General features: G+C 38.9%; 6 protein-coding genes across 6 annotated transcripts; 3 read left to right on the top strand and 3 right to left on the bottom strand.

Moving 5' to 3' along the window:
* Window positions 1-1,110: 1,110 nt before the first annotated feature.
* Window positions 1,111-2,364, top strand: Gasu_54620 (agmatine deiminase). Its single transcript, XM_005703350.1, has 2 exons — window positions 1,111-1,297; window positions 1,347-2,364. Exons 1-2 carry the CDS (start codon window positions 1,163-1,165, stop codon window positions 2,340-2,342), a joined length of 1,131 nt encoding a protein of 376 aa, XP_005703407.1. The 5' UTR covers window positions 1,111-1,162; the 3' UTR covers window positions 2,343-2,364.
* A 656-nt stretch (window positions 2,365-3,020) lies between these two features.
* Window positions 3,021-4,607, top strand: Gasu_54610 (aldehyde dehydrogenase (NAD+)). Its single transcript, XM_005703349.1, has one exon. The coding sequence runs from the start codon at window positions 3,067-3,069 to the stop codon at window positions 4,579-4,581; it is 1,515 nt and encodes a 504-aa protein (XP_005703406.1). The 5' UTR covers window positions 3,021-3,066; the 3' UTR covers window positions 4,582-4,607.
* Window positions 4,608-4,662: 55 nt separating this feature from the next.
* Window positions 4,663-5,750, bottom strand: Gasu_54600 (uncharacterized protein). Its single transcript, XM_005703348.1, has one exon. The coding sequence runs from the start codon at window positions 5,721-5,723 to the stop codon at window positions 4,830-4,832; it is 894 nt and encodes a 297-aa protein (XP_005703405.1). The 5' UTR covers window positions 5,724-5,750; the 3' UTR covers window positions 4,663-4,829.
* Window positions 5,751-5,779: 29 nt separating this feature from the next.
* On the bottom strand, window positions 5,780-6,400 carry Gasu_54590 (uncharacterized protein). Its single transcript, XM_005703347.1, has 2 exons — window positions 6,083-6,400; window positions 5,780-6,034 (listed from the first exon to the last, which is right to left on the bottom strand). The coding sequence occupies exons 1-2, from the start codon at window positions 6,281-6,283 to the stop codon at window positions 5,807-5,809; spliced, it is 429 nt and encodes a 142-aa protein (XP_005703404.1). The 5' UTR covers window positions 6,284-6,400; the 3' UTR covers window positions 5,780-5,806.
* Window positions 6,401-6,648: 248 nt separating this feature from the next.
* Gasu_54580 (amino acid permease, APC family) lies at window positions 6,649-8,490 on the bottom strand. The gene is made up of 2 exons (XM_005703346.1): window positions 8,046-8,490; window positions 6,649-7,975 (listed from the first exon to the last, which is right to left on the bottom strand). The coding sequence occupies exons 1-2, from the start codon at window positions 8,377-8,379 to the stop codon at window positions 6,741-6,743; spliced, it is 1,569 nt and encodes a 522-aa protein (XP_005703403.1). The 5' UTR covers window positions 8,380-8,490; the 3' UTR covers window positions 6,649-6,740.
* Window positions 8,491-8,790: 300 nt separating this feature from the next.
* Window positions 8,791-10,092, top strand: Gasu_54570 (primary-amine oxidase; the record flags this gene model as incomplete). Its single annotated transcript, XM_005703345.1, has 3 exons — window positions 8,791-9,098; window positions 9,164-9,786; window positions 9,846-10,092. Coding segments are annotated over exons 1-3 (1,140 nt in total), but the record flags the coding sequence as incomplete, so codon positions are not given.
* Between the last annotated feature and the right edge of the window lie 38 nt (window positions 10,093-10,130).

Raw genomic sequence — 10,130 nt, 5'->3', positions numbered from 1 at the left:
GTTTTCGAAAGTGGAGGAATATGCCGTTTGGTCCAGTTGTTGCATTATCGATACAGATGAATAAGATATTCGCCCATAGCTTTTCTTTGCAATACTGCCGGTGAAAGATAGAGTAGAAATTTTAAAAAGACCCTTAAATATAAAACTTGTTCTTTGCTACTGAATGAGTTACTTACTCAGGATTTTCGGAACAGCCTTTACTATACAGTAGCTCCAAATGTAGAAAGAAAATGCTTTTGAGTGCTGCTGCTGTTACTGTATTTATTAAGAAATGATGCGTTGTAAGCCGCCTACTGCTAAACCTTTGATTAGACAGACTTCAAAAATAATCACAGCTTAAGACACGATACTGTTCACTACAGTTCCATCTCTTCCTGTGAAAGTACGAAAGAAAAGGTCGAATTGCAATGTAACTAACAACTATCCGTTTTGACAATAGTCGTTTAACTCACCTTGTTCCTGTTTACAAATACCGAAAAATAAAGTTTACGGATGTGAATCTCACTTTTCTGGAAGTGCTTTTTGGAGCGCAACACGTTGATACGAGATATTCTTTAGAATTACGACATTCCAGAGTATAAATAAATTCTCCAATTGTATTCATTTGTATATAACACATAGAGTTTCCTTTGAAATTTTAAAGCAGGTTGTGATATTACCTAAGCAACGTAGCAACCGTGCTTGTCTCGGATACATCGCTGTCTGCACTATTGTAAATCTTGGTTTAAGAAGTCCTCTTCAATGTGTCGTCGAGAATTTCCAGTGTAAGGGCTACTTTCCATTATTTTTTACAAGGAAGTAAGTATTCCTGTGTTCGCAAAACGGTGAGAAAAGTTGTCTTCTTAGAAAAAGTTTTTAGAACCATTCAATTACAGTAACCCTCTTTTCTAATAAAGAATTTTGCAGGAGTCTTGTCCTTCTATATAAATCTTCTTCAGCTTATGATCAAAACGGTAATTCTCTATATCCAGCGCATAAGACTAGTTTATACAACAAATAAAAACAAAGTAGTATTTTAACTGTAAGTAGAAGTTTTCATCCCACGACTCTTGTCGAAAGGAATTCAAATGCTGGTCTATCAGACCAGGAGAATCTGTCTATCAGACTCGACATTCATCAATTTGTTTTCCTTTCTTGGTTCTGCATACGAAATTTTGGAGAAATGGGAGTGATGAAACTAGAAGAGTTTGTGTATCCTGCAGAGTGGGTGCAACATAGTCAGTCTTGGATAGGCTGGCCAGAGAGACCTGATAACTGGAGAAAGGACGGAAAACCTGCCCAAGAAGCTTTTGTTAAGGTAAGCTTGACCCTTTCATGCTGCTTTTTTCTCATATTTGCTCCAAAAGCTCATTGAAACGTTATCGAAATATGAAAAAATAACTGTGGCTGCTTCTATAAGTTCTTGGAAACAGTGTCGAAATTTATTGCCGAGTAATGTAAGAATAGTGGAAATACAAACCAACGATTGTTGGTTGAGAGACACAGGTCCAATATTTCTTACTCGGAAAGTTCCGTGTGAAGGTTCTACAAATATTTGTGGCGTTGATTTCGCTTTCAACGCTTGGGGAGGATCCTTAGAGGGCTGCTATCCAGATTGGGAGTACGATTCTCTTGTTACTTCGAAGATCCTAGAAATCGAACGCATCCCGAGGGTAGAAGCATCTCTGGTGTTGGAAGGGGGAGCAGTGGTGACCGATGGAGAAGGCACCATTATAACGACAGAGGAATGTTTACTGAACAGAAATCGCAATCCTGGTATGACAAAGAAAGAAGTAGAAGCCAAATTGAAAGAATATCTTCACGTAGAAAAGGTCATTTGGCTTCCATTTGGAGTGTATGGAGACATTGATACAGATGGACATGTAGATAATCTTTGTATGTTTGCCAAAGCAGGACATGTTGTTTTACATTGGACAGAAGACCGTCAAGACCCACAATATAAGAGATCTGCAACAGCTCTGGAAATTTTAGAAAACTCAACAGATGCTCGAGGCAAAAAATTCCAAATCCATAAGGTTTTAGGGCCTGCTCCGCAATATCGTACCGAGGAAGAAATAAAAGAACTTCAGTTCACAAACTTCAGGATGGCTTTGTCCAGAAACACTGGACAACGGTTACCTGCATCCTATGTCAATGCATACATTGGCAATGGCGTGGTGATTCTGCCTTCCTATGATGACCCAAATGACAAGCTGGCGTTAGATTTGTTTCAAGAGTTGTTTCCCGAACGATCAGTTGTTCAAGTTCCTGCAAGAGAGATCTTACTAGGTGGTGGAGGTATTCATTGTGTTGTGTTAGAACAGCCATCGGTAAACTTTCAGCTGCCAACCCATAAGAAATGATAATAAAGATATGAATAGTAGTCTATGTTCTTTGATTATAGAAACAAACGTATTCAGAACATTTGTGATATTGTACTTCCATATTGACTGTCGACATTTCTTCCCCTCGTCTCACGAAGGCGACTCAATAAGCGGAGAGGTATCCGTTCACAGAAGGCATTGTATTGTATGCAGAAGAGTTAAATAACTGGAGTCGAAGCGAACTGATCAGTAAAAACGAAACGATTTGCTTCCCGTGGAACATTCCTATCCTATACTGAGTCGATATATCCTAGACCAAAGAGAAAAAATGTGGTCTGTTTGGTTTCAATCTTTCAAGTGCGATTTTCAGAAACTTCAATTGTTTTCCTTTCTAATGCCGGGCACTATCTTTTCTACTTTCCACGAATGTTTCAAATGTATCACAAATAATTTTCAGCTTCCTATTTCCAGTTGCCACAGAGGTTAGTGCTTGCCTTCAGTATTGATCCTAACTATGATCAATACAAGAACAATAGGTTTCGATAATATTCATTATCCATTCGAGTGCTACAAAGTCGCCAGGACTCATCGTCGGTATCCGTTGGAATTGTTCAGGAAGCCCGTTGGACAGAAGTCCCTTAGCCATTGTACTGATTTCTTCTAGTACAAGAAGTGGGATATTTATAGCAAATATTAACAGATTGTCTTACTGCTATCGTGTTCTTGATTCTTCATTTATCAAATTTCAAATTTGATTGAAGGAATGAGTGAGAAAGTATACAGTAGACCTGGTGAAGCAGGTTGTTTAGTCAGCTTTCGCCCCAAATATGACAACTTTATTGGTAATCAATGGATAGCACCTGTCAGGGGAAACTATTTTGATAACGTTTCACCAGTTGATGGGAAAGTATTCTGTCAATGTGCAAGGTCAACTGCTGAAGACGTTGAGGTTGCAATGGAACATGCATATAAAGGTTGGCAATCGTGGAAAAAAACTTCTGCACAAGACAGAGCCAAAGTATTATATCAAATAGCACAAGTAATGGATGAGAATAGGGAAAAACTAGCCGTAGCTGAAGTTTGGGATAATGGAAAACCCATTCGAGAAGCTCTGTTGGAGGATATTCCTGACGCTGCTACTCATTTTCGGTATTTTGCTGGGGCCATCGCTACCCAGGAAGGTTTTCTATCCGAAATCAATGAGACTCTTGTTGCCTATCACTTTCATGAACCCTTGGGAGTAGTTGGGTTGATTATTCCTTGGAACTATCCTATTCTTATGGCATCTTGGAAGTTAGCACCTGCAATAGCAGCTGGAAACTGTGCCATTTTAAAACCAGCAGAACAAACTCCTGCTTCTATTCTGGTATTGATGGAATTATTAATGGAAGTTATTCCACCAGGAGTTATTAATGTCATAAATGGCTATGGACCAGAAGTAGGGAAACCTTTGGCTCTTCATCCAAAGGTAAAAAAAATTGCCTTTACAGGTGAAACAGCAACAGGTCAAGAAATCATGAAATATGTTGCGGATAACATCATTCCTGTGACTTTGGAATTGGGTGGCAAGTCTCCCAACATATTCTTTGAAGATATTATGGATAAGGATGACGGCTTATTAGAGAAGGCCATAGAAGGTGCCATGATGTTCTTATTAAATCAAGGAGAAGTCTGTACTTGTCCTTCACGTGCTCTTGTTCAAGAAAGTATATTGGAAAGGTTCCTAGAAAGAATGCAAAGGGTTCTGAATAAGATACGTCATGGTGACCCTTTGAATACCAGCACTATTATTGGAGCCCAAGTAAGTCTAGAACAAGTGCAACGTATCAAAAAATACATTAAAATCGGCAAAGCAGAAGGAGCCAAATGTATAACTATATCCAACTGCAAGAATGATAGTCCCTATCAACAGGATCCTTGTATCTTTTTAGGAAATAACCATATGAGGGTTTTTCAAGAAGAGATTTTTGGACCTGTACTTTGTATCTGTACTTTTCAAGATGAAGACGACGCTATTCAAATGGCTAATGATAGTTCATATGGACTTGCTGCAGGAGTGTGGACTCGTGACAATATTCGAGGATATCGTGTGTCACGACAATTGGAAGCCGGACGAGTTTGGTTGAATTGTTACAACGAATTTCCCGCCCATTCAGCTTTTGGAGGATATAAAAAGTCTGGCTTTGGACGAGAATGTCATAAGATTGCTTTAGAACACTATCAACAGATCAAAAATGTTATAGTCAACTACAAAGACCAACCTTTGGAGCTATTTTAGTTTACAAGAAAGTTCATATACACATGAAAGTTTCATTTGCGTTCTTTTGTTTGTTGCTTTGGAATTAAAGCGTATCTCATTTTCTTAAACGAGGATTTTATGTCTATGTGATGTGTGAGATACCTTATGATACAAGCCATTGTTAGACATACGACGAAGAGAAGATCAAAGTATATTTTGACAATTCATAGGCTTATTTTACAATAGGACTTGTTTCGCGCGAAACTCCATCGTTTCTATCTATTCTCCTATTCTGTTCTCTTTGGAAAATCTGACGAAAATGAAAATCCATAAGTGTGCAAAGTACTTTCAGAGAAAAAGTCGGTGTTCAAGTAGCAATCGCCAGGTTCCCCTTTGTCTTGTCCCACTTCATTCGTCTCACTGGAACAAGTGTAAGTTGGAGAAGGAATCAGTGAGTCAGAAGAAATCATATCCCCAAAGCGACTATCATACAACTCCCTTTCTGTAGCTTCATATCTCTGCTGCATTCTCATACTGGGATTTCGTGGCATATGGCATTTCCGTTTTTCGGCAGCTGAAGACTTCGGCTTGACTGTTTCAGATTGAGAAAAAGATAAGAATTTATCTTGCTCAGAAACATGTTGTATACTATGATTTGGCGGTGACAGCGTCTGAAAATGACAGGAGCTGAAGAAACTTTCAAGTCTCTCCATATCAGATATAGTACATTGCATAAGTTTGTGGACCACGCTAACTGGTTCGCGGTCTTTCACAACGGGCAAGCTGGGAAACAATGAAGACCGCATACACCATCGACTTCGTTCACGTAGCTTCAAATCCTCACTCGGTTCTCGACAACTAATATCAATTTTGCAAGGTGCGATACTGCTCTTCAGTAGCTTGAATGTATTTAACTCGAACTCCGAGGTTCTTATAAATCCTTCAAAGAAGCCTAATAAGTTCCTGACGAATTCTCGGGCTTGGGGCACGGCTTCCAGCCTTCTTTCTATTCCTTCACTAGGCAAAAAAGAGGGAACTGCACCACCTTTAGCTTCAGAAAACAACTGCCCGCTTTCCATCTCTAAAGTTTGCTTCTGCAACACAATCTCTTTACTTTGAATCACTCTCTGTGGTCGTCTACTTTTGTTTCCTGTCATATCGTACATCACAAAATAGCTCATTAGCCGAGTGTCTGTCACAAACTGTGGCAACTTCACTTTAGAATCTATTTCTGTAAAAAATTTTCCTACTGCCAGGGCTCACCTTAAGCCAGATGGTCAATAACATGTTTTGGTTGGTATACCAGTGAAACTACTCCGCACACACACGCAGAAAGCGAAATAGAATATGTGGGATTATTAAAAAAAGACTCTAAAAAACTTACCTCTAGAAACTCACTTTGTTCCATATCAAATACAAATCGCCGACTTGTGGGGTGCACCGTTTGGCTTAACGTCTCTGGCAAGGCAAAGTAGTAAGGGTCTCCAAAAACCTACAAGGATAGCTTTAAGCTCCTGAACTCTTTGGAAGTTGGATTTACCTGTCCTAAAACAATGTTATTGACAACAGCTTGTGGACAGACCAGAAAGTCGAGGTTGATGTTCAAGTTTTCGGATTCAAACTTCGCTCGAAACCCGTTTGATATGTCTATGAACGTAGAAGGAGCCAGAGAACTGTTTTTTGACATTAACCAGTAATGTACGAAGTCCTTTTCTATCAAGTCAAGAGAGAAGGTACTCATGTTTAACGAAAACAGATGACGATATCTAGGTTGTCTAAAATAACGGACAGAGCAATTACCATCAATCCCTATCTATAGGACCAGACTCCGTTGTCCATTAGAAGAAGAAATAGAATTCGAGTGCTCTTTGCTCAGTGTTCAAGTGGACATTTCATTCAATTCTCCCTCGAGAGAAATGCTAACAAGACAGCAAGTTGACTGAGTTTTTTAACCACGAAGTGGAACAAATTAGAATTTCCAAGGCATTCTTTATGGAGATATGCAATATTTGGTAAGAGCTGGAATAACTCCAGAAATAAAACACTCAATATAAGGAGATACAAACTTCAGTAGTTCGTTTAGCGGAAAACTGAGATAATAGTTGAAATGCAAGATTAGCATTTATTCTAACCAACTCAAAAGACCACAAAACAAAAGAAAACACACATAATAAGAATTCATATGAATCTCAAAGTATTCATGGCTTTGATATCTCTTCAAGAGATTCATTGCCTTTCCCATCCAATGTTACTTGTGGCACAATTTCATCAACCACTTTGCCATTGTTGACGATATTCTGCGATTCAGCGTCATCGACTCCATCTTCTTCTCCAGTATTACCCCCATTTCTTTCTCCTCCAGTTGCTTTAGAATCATAAGAACGGATATTTAGTCTCTTCATGTATAGGTCTAGATTCTCTTTTGGAGTAACATATGTCAATAAGAAAGTAGCAATCAACCAAATTCCAGTCCATATAGGTGCACCTAATGTCTGAGGATCATATGGATACATAGTAAAAAAAATACCAAATAATAACATGCAATTGGCTAATATAGGAGCAATGGCATGAAAAATTACACGAAACTTTTTGATTTTCCTAAAGTAAAAGGGTAAGGAAGTGTTTGCTAAAATATGAGCAGAAAAAATCGAAAGAGTTGAACAAACTGCTAAGAAATTATAACCATCATCACTACCCATAATGAGACCAGTAACCAGAGATATAATAAAGCATACTATCAAACTCAGTGCAGTGGCATAATGAGGTTCTCCCGTTTTCGAAAGTTTGGCTGTCCACCAAGGAAAAATGATACCATCCCTAGCCATAGCAAACACTATTCGAACAGCTACTAATAAGGAAGCTACACAAATAAAAAAAGTAGATTGAAATATAAAAATAAAATACAGCCAAGCCAGAAAATCGTCCGCATATTGTCTAGTTAGGATTATTCCAGGAACTAAAGCGTTGGCAAATGAGTCCATATGTTTGTATCCCCAGCCAATAGTATAAGCATAAGCAGTAATCACAAATATAGAGCCACATGTAGTGTAAGCTATAAGAACAGCGATAGGGATCTGTTTTCGAGGACGAGAAACTTCTTCAGCAAGATTGACAGCAGAGGAATAGCCTGCTACCGTAAACAAAGATAACAATGCTCCAATAGCAAAGTCTGGACGATTCTTGGCATTATCAGGATTGAATGCTTGTCCAGTATTGAGGTCTCCAGCTCTAGCTGCAATAACTACGGCAATAACAAAGAGTAATATCAGCTCAACTATTCCAGTGTAGGCAGCAACGTCCAAAGATAAGCGAATGCCAGAAAATACCATTAATGCAATGAGAAGATAGAAACCAATGAGTATTGCTACCCATACTTTGGTAGGATAGGTCTTTCCAGTAAGTGACTCTATCACTCCTGAAAAAAGAGGACCCGCTAAGAAGAGTGAAGAATATCCCAAGGTGCACAAATTTTCTAAAATAATACAGGGAACCTGCAACAATACCCCATCGAGGTCCTATTCCTGCAGCTGCGAAACCAAGAAAACCACCTGAAGTTGCTACTTGTCTCGAAAACCACCAAGTGGTGTTGACTAAAAGATAACCTGCTATGAAAGACAAAAGTTGTGCAAAAGGTAAAGCTCCTTTTGCATAGTAAGCTGCGGCTGTCAGAGTGGCTGCGGCTGATCCAGCGGGAGAAATTCCAGATATGGATTGAAAGACAAGATGCAACAGTCGAAGTTTCCCCTTTGAAGAACCGTGTGCGCCAGATAAGGTTGTGTCACTTTTGCTGGGTCGAGGTTGAAAGAACTTGAGCCAAGGGAAACGTTCCAAGAGCATAGCTTTCTGATACTTTGTTTTTCTCTCACACAGGATGATGTATTCACAAACGAGAAATAACACCAAAGAGAATATGTATGAGAATTTTTCGGAGCACAAAATTCCGTTAACAAAGATAAGATCTGCATAGTAGATGAGACTAAGGCTTGATCGAATGTCAATGGGTTCAACGATACAGCAAGAGGCGACAACGATTGATTGTCCTCACGACGTCGAAATGAATGTCCTCTCTGCCTTTCTTCTCTTTCCCATTGAATCGTCCATGAATGATTGTATATAGTTGGAGGCTTGAATCAATTTTACCATTGCCAAAAGTGATTTTACTTGAAACATTTCCCAGGTGAAAAACATTCAAGGGTTGTTTGAATACAGTCTTCAGAGGTAAGCGTGTGTTACACTGCATAAGAACAACGGACCCCAGTTTGGTGTTGATTTTTGTTTTATTCTAGATGTCTATGCATCCTTTTGACCCCATAAATGAAGCTGAAATAAGTTTGGCAAGGAAGATTTGTCTAAGTTATCCTTCCTTTCCAAAAGGGCGTTTTCGTTTTGTCAGTTTTGATCTGAAGGAGCCCAGCAAAGAAGAATATTCACACTGGAAGCATCATCAGTTTTCTATTGCTCGTCAAGTTTTGGTTGGTATTTTAGATAACACTTTGCAGACTATGTATCAAGCGCTGGTCCACTTAAAAAAACAAGAAGTAGTTTCTTGGAAATGTGTAAGTCCATTCTTCTTATTATTCAGATCATTTGCCATACTTGGCCGCTGACAAATCTTTATCAGATGGAAGATGTTCAACCTCGTATTATGTTTGATGAACTAGTGGAGGTGGAGAGAGTTGTGAAGAAGGATCCAAAAGTTCAATTTATTTTGAAAAAGTATTATCATTTTGATAATATGGATCTTGTTATAGCGGATGGTTGGGGTATTGGAAATGATGGAGAGACATGGGAACAGAGTCGTCGTTTAGTGCAAGTTTTTCTGTGGTGCCGAATGAATGCGAAAGATGATAATTTGTATGCTCATCCTATCGAAGGCTTTACACCTATTGTAGACTTGAACTTAATGGAAATTATCTATTATACACTCCACGAGAAGCTGATATCTCCCATTCCGAGAACCCAGTATCCGTACACTGTTCGCCAACTAGGCGAAGAGAATTTGCGTGATAATTTGAAACCTCTCTCTACTTGCCAACCTAAGGGAGTTAGTTTTCAAGTGGATGGACATGTTGTGGAATGGCAAAACTGGCGACTGCATATTGGATTCAATGTTCGAGAAGCCTTAGTTTTAAGAGATGTTGAATTCTGTGACCAAGGAACTTACAGAAAAGTTCTTCATCGTGCATCATTAGCTGAAATGTTAGTTCCGTATGGAGACCCTCGACCACCACATAATCGAAAGATGTAAGCATTTATTATTTATGACTATAGTTCTGGCGAATCTATTTTATTTTCAATCCTAGAGCATTTGATGTTGGAGAATATGGCTTGGGGTTTTGCTGTAACTCTCTGAAGCTTGGTTGTGACTGTTTGGGAGTCATAACCTATTTCGATGCTGTTGTTCATGATACACTTGGCAACCCTGTTACAATAAAGAATGCCATATGTTTACATGAAGAAGACTCTGGACTATTATGGAAGCATTCGGATATTCGTTCTGGAGATGTAGAAGTTCGAAGAGGAAGGAAGTTAGTAATTTCTTGCGTGGCAGTAAGTATTTTTTGTGCTCTTTCGTAAGGAATCCTCAT

This window comes from Galdieria sulphuraria, assembly GCF_000341285.1.
Source record: "Galdieria sulphuraria unplaced genomic scaffold scaf_56, whole genome shotgun sequence".
NCBI classification, from domain to species: Eukaryota; Rhodophyta; class Bangiophyceae; order Galdieriales; family Galdieriaceae; genus Galdieria; species Galdieria sulphuraria.
This window is presented reverse-complemented; position numbering and strand designations above follow the sequence as displayed.

What these genes read in the sequence shown, in the direction of transcription:
- Gasu_54620 (XM_005703350.1), top strand. Translation starts at nt 1,163, where the DNA reads ATGGGAGTGATGAAACTAGAAGAGTTTGTGTATCCTGCAGAGTGGGTG. An exon ending in CCCAAGAAGCTTTTGTTAAG is followed by an intron (nt 1,298 to 1,346) that starts GTAAGCTTGACC and finishes TTGCTCCAAAAG; the next exon opens with CTCATTGAAACGTTATCGAA.
- Gasu_54610 (XM_005703349.1), top strand. Translation starts at nt 3,067, where the DNA reads ATGAGTGAGAAAGTATACAGTAGACCTGGTGAAGCAGGTTGTTTAGTC.
- Gasu_54600 (XM_005703348.1), bottom strand. Translation starts at nt 5,723, where the DNA reads ATGAGCTATTTTGTGATGTACGATATGACAGGAAACAAAAGTAGACGA.
- Gasu_54590 (XM_005703347.1), bottom strand. Translation starts at nt 6,283, where the DNA reads ATGAGTACCTTCTCTCTTGACTTGATAGAAAAGGACTTCGTACATTAC. An exon ending in ATAACATTGTTTTAGGACAG is followed by an intron (nt 6,035 to 6,082) that starts GTAAATCCAACT and finishes CTATCCTTGTAG; the next exon opens with GTTTTTGGAGACCCTTACTA.
- Gasu_54580 (XM_005703346.1), bottom strand. Translation starts at nt 8,379, where the DNA reads ATGCTCTTGGAACGTTTCCCTTGGCTCAAGTTCTTTCAACCTCGACCC. An exon ending in AGGAATAGGACCTCGATGGG is followed by an intron (nt 7,976 to 8,045) that starts GTATTGTTGCAG and finishes CACTCTTCTTAG; the next exon opens with CGGGTCCTCTTTTTTCAGGA.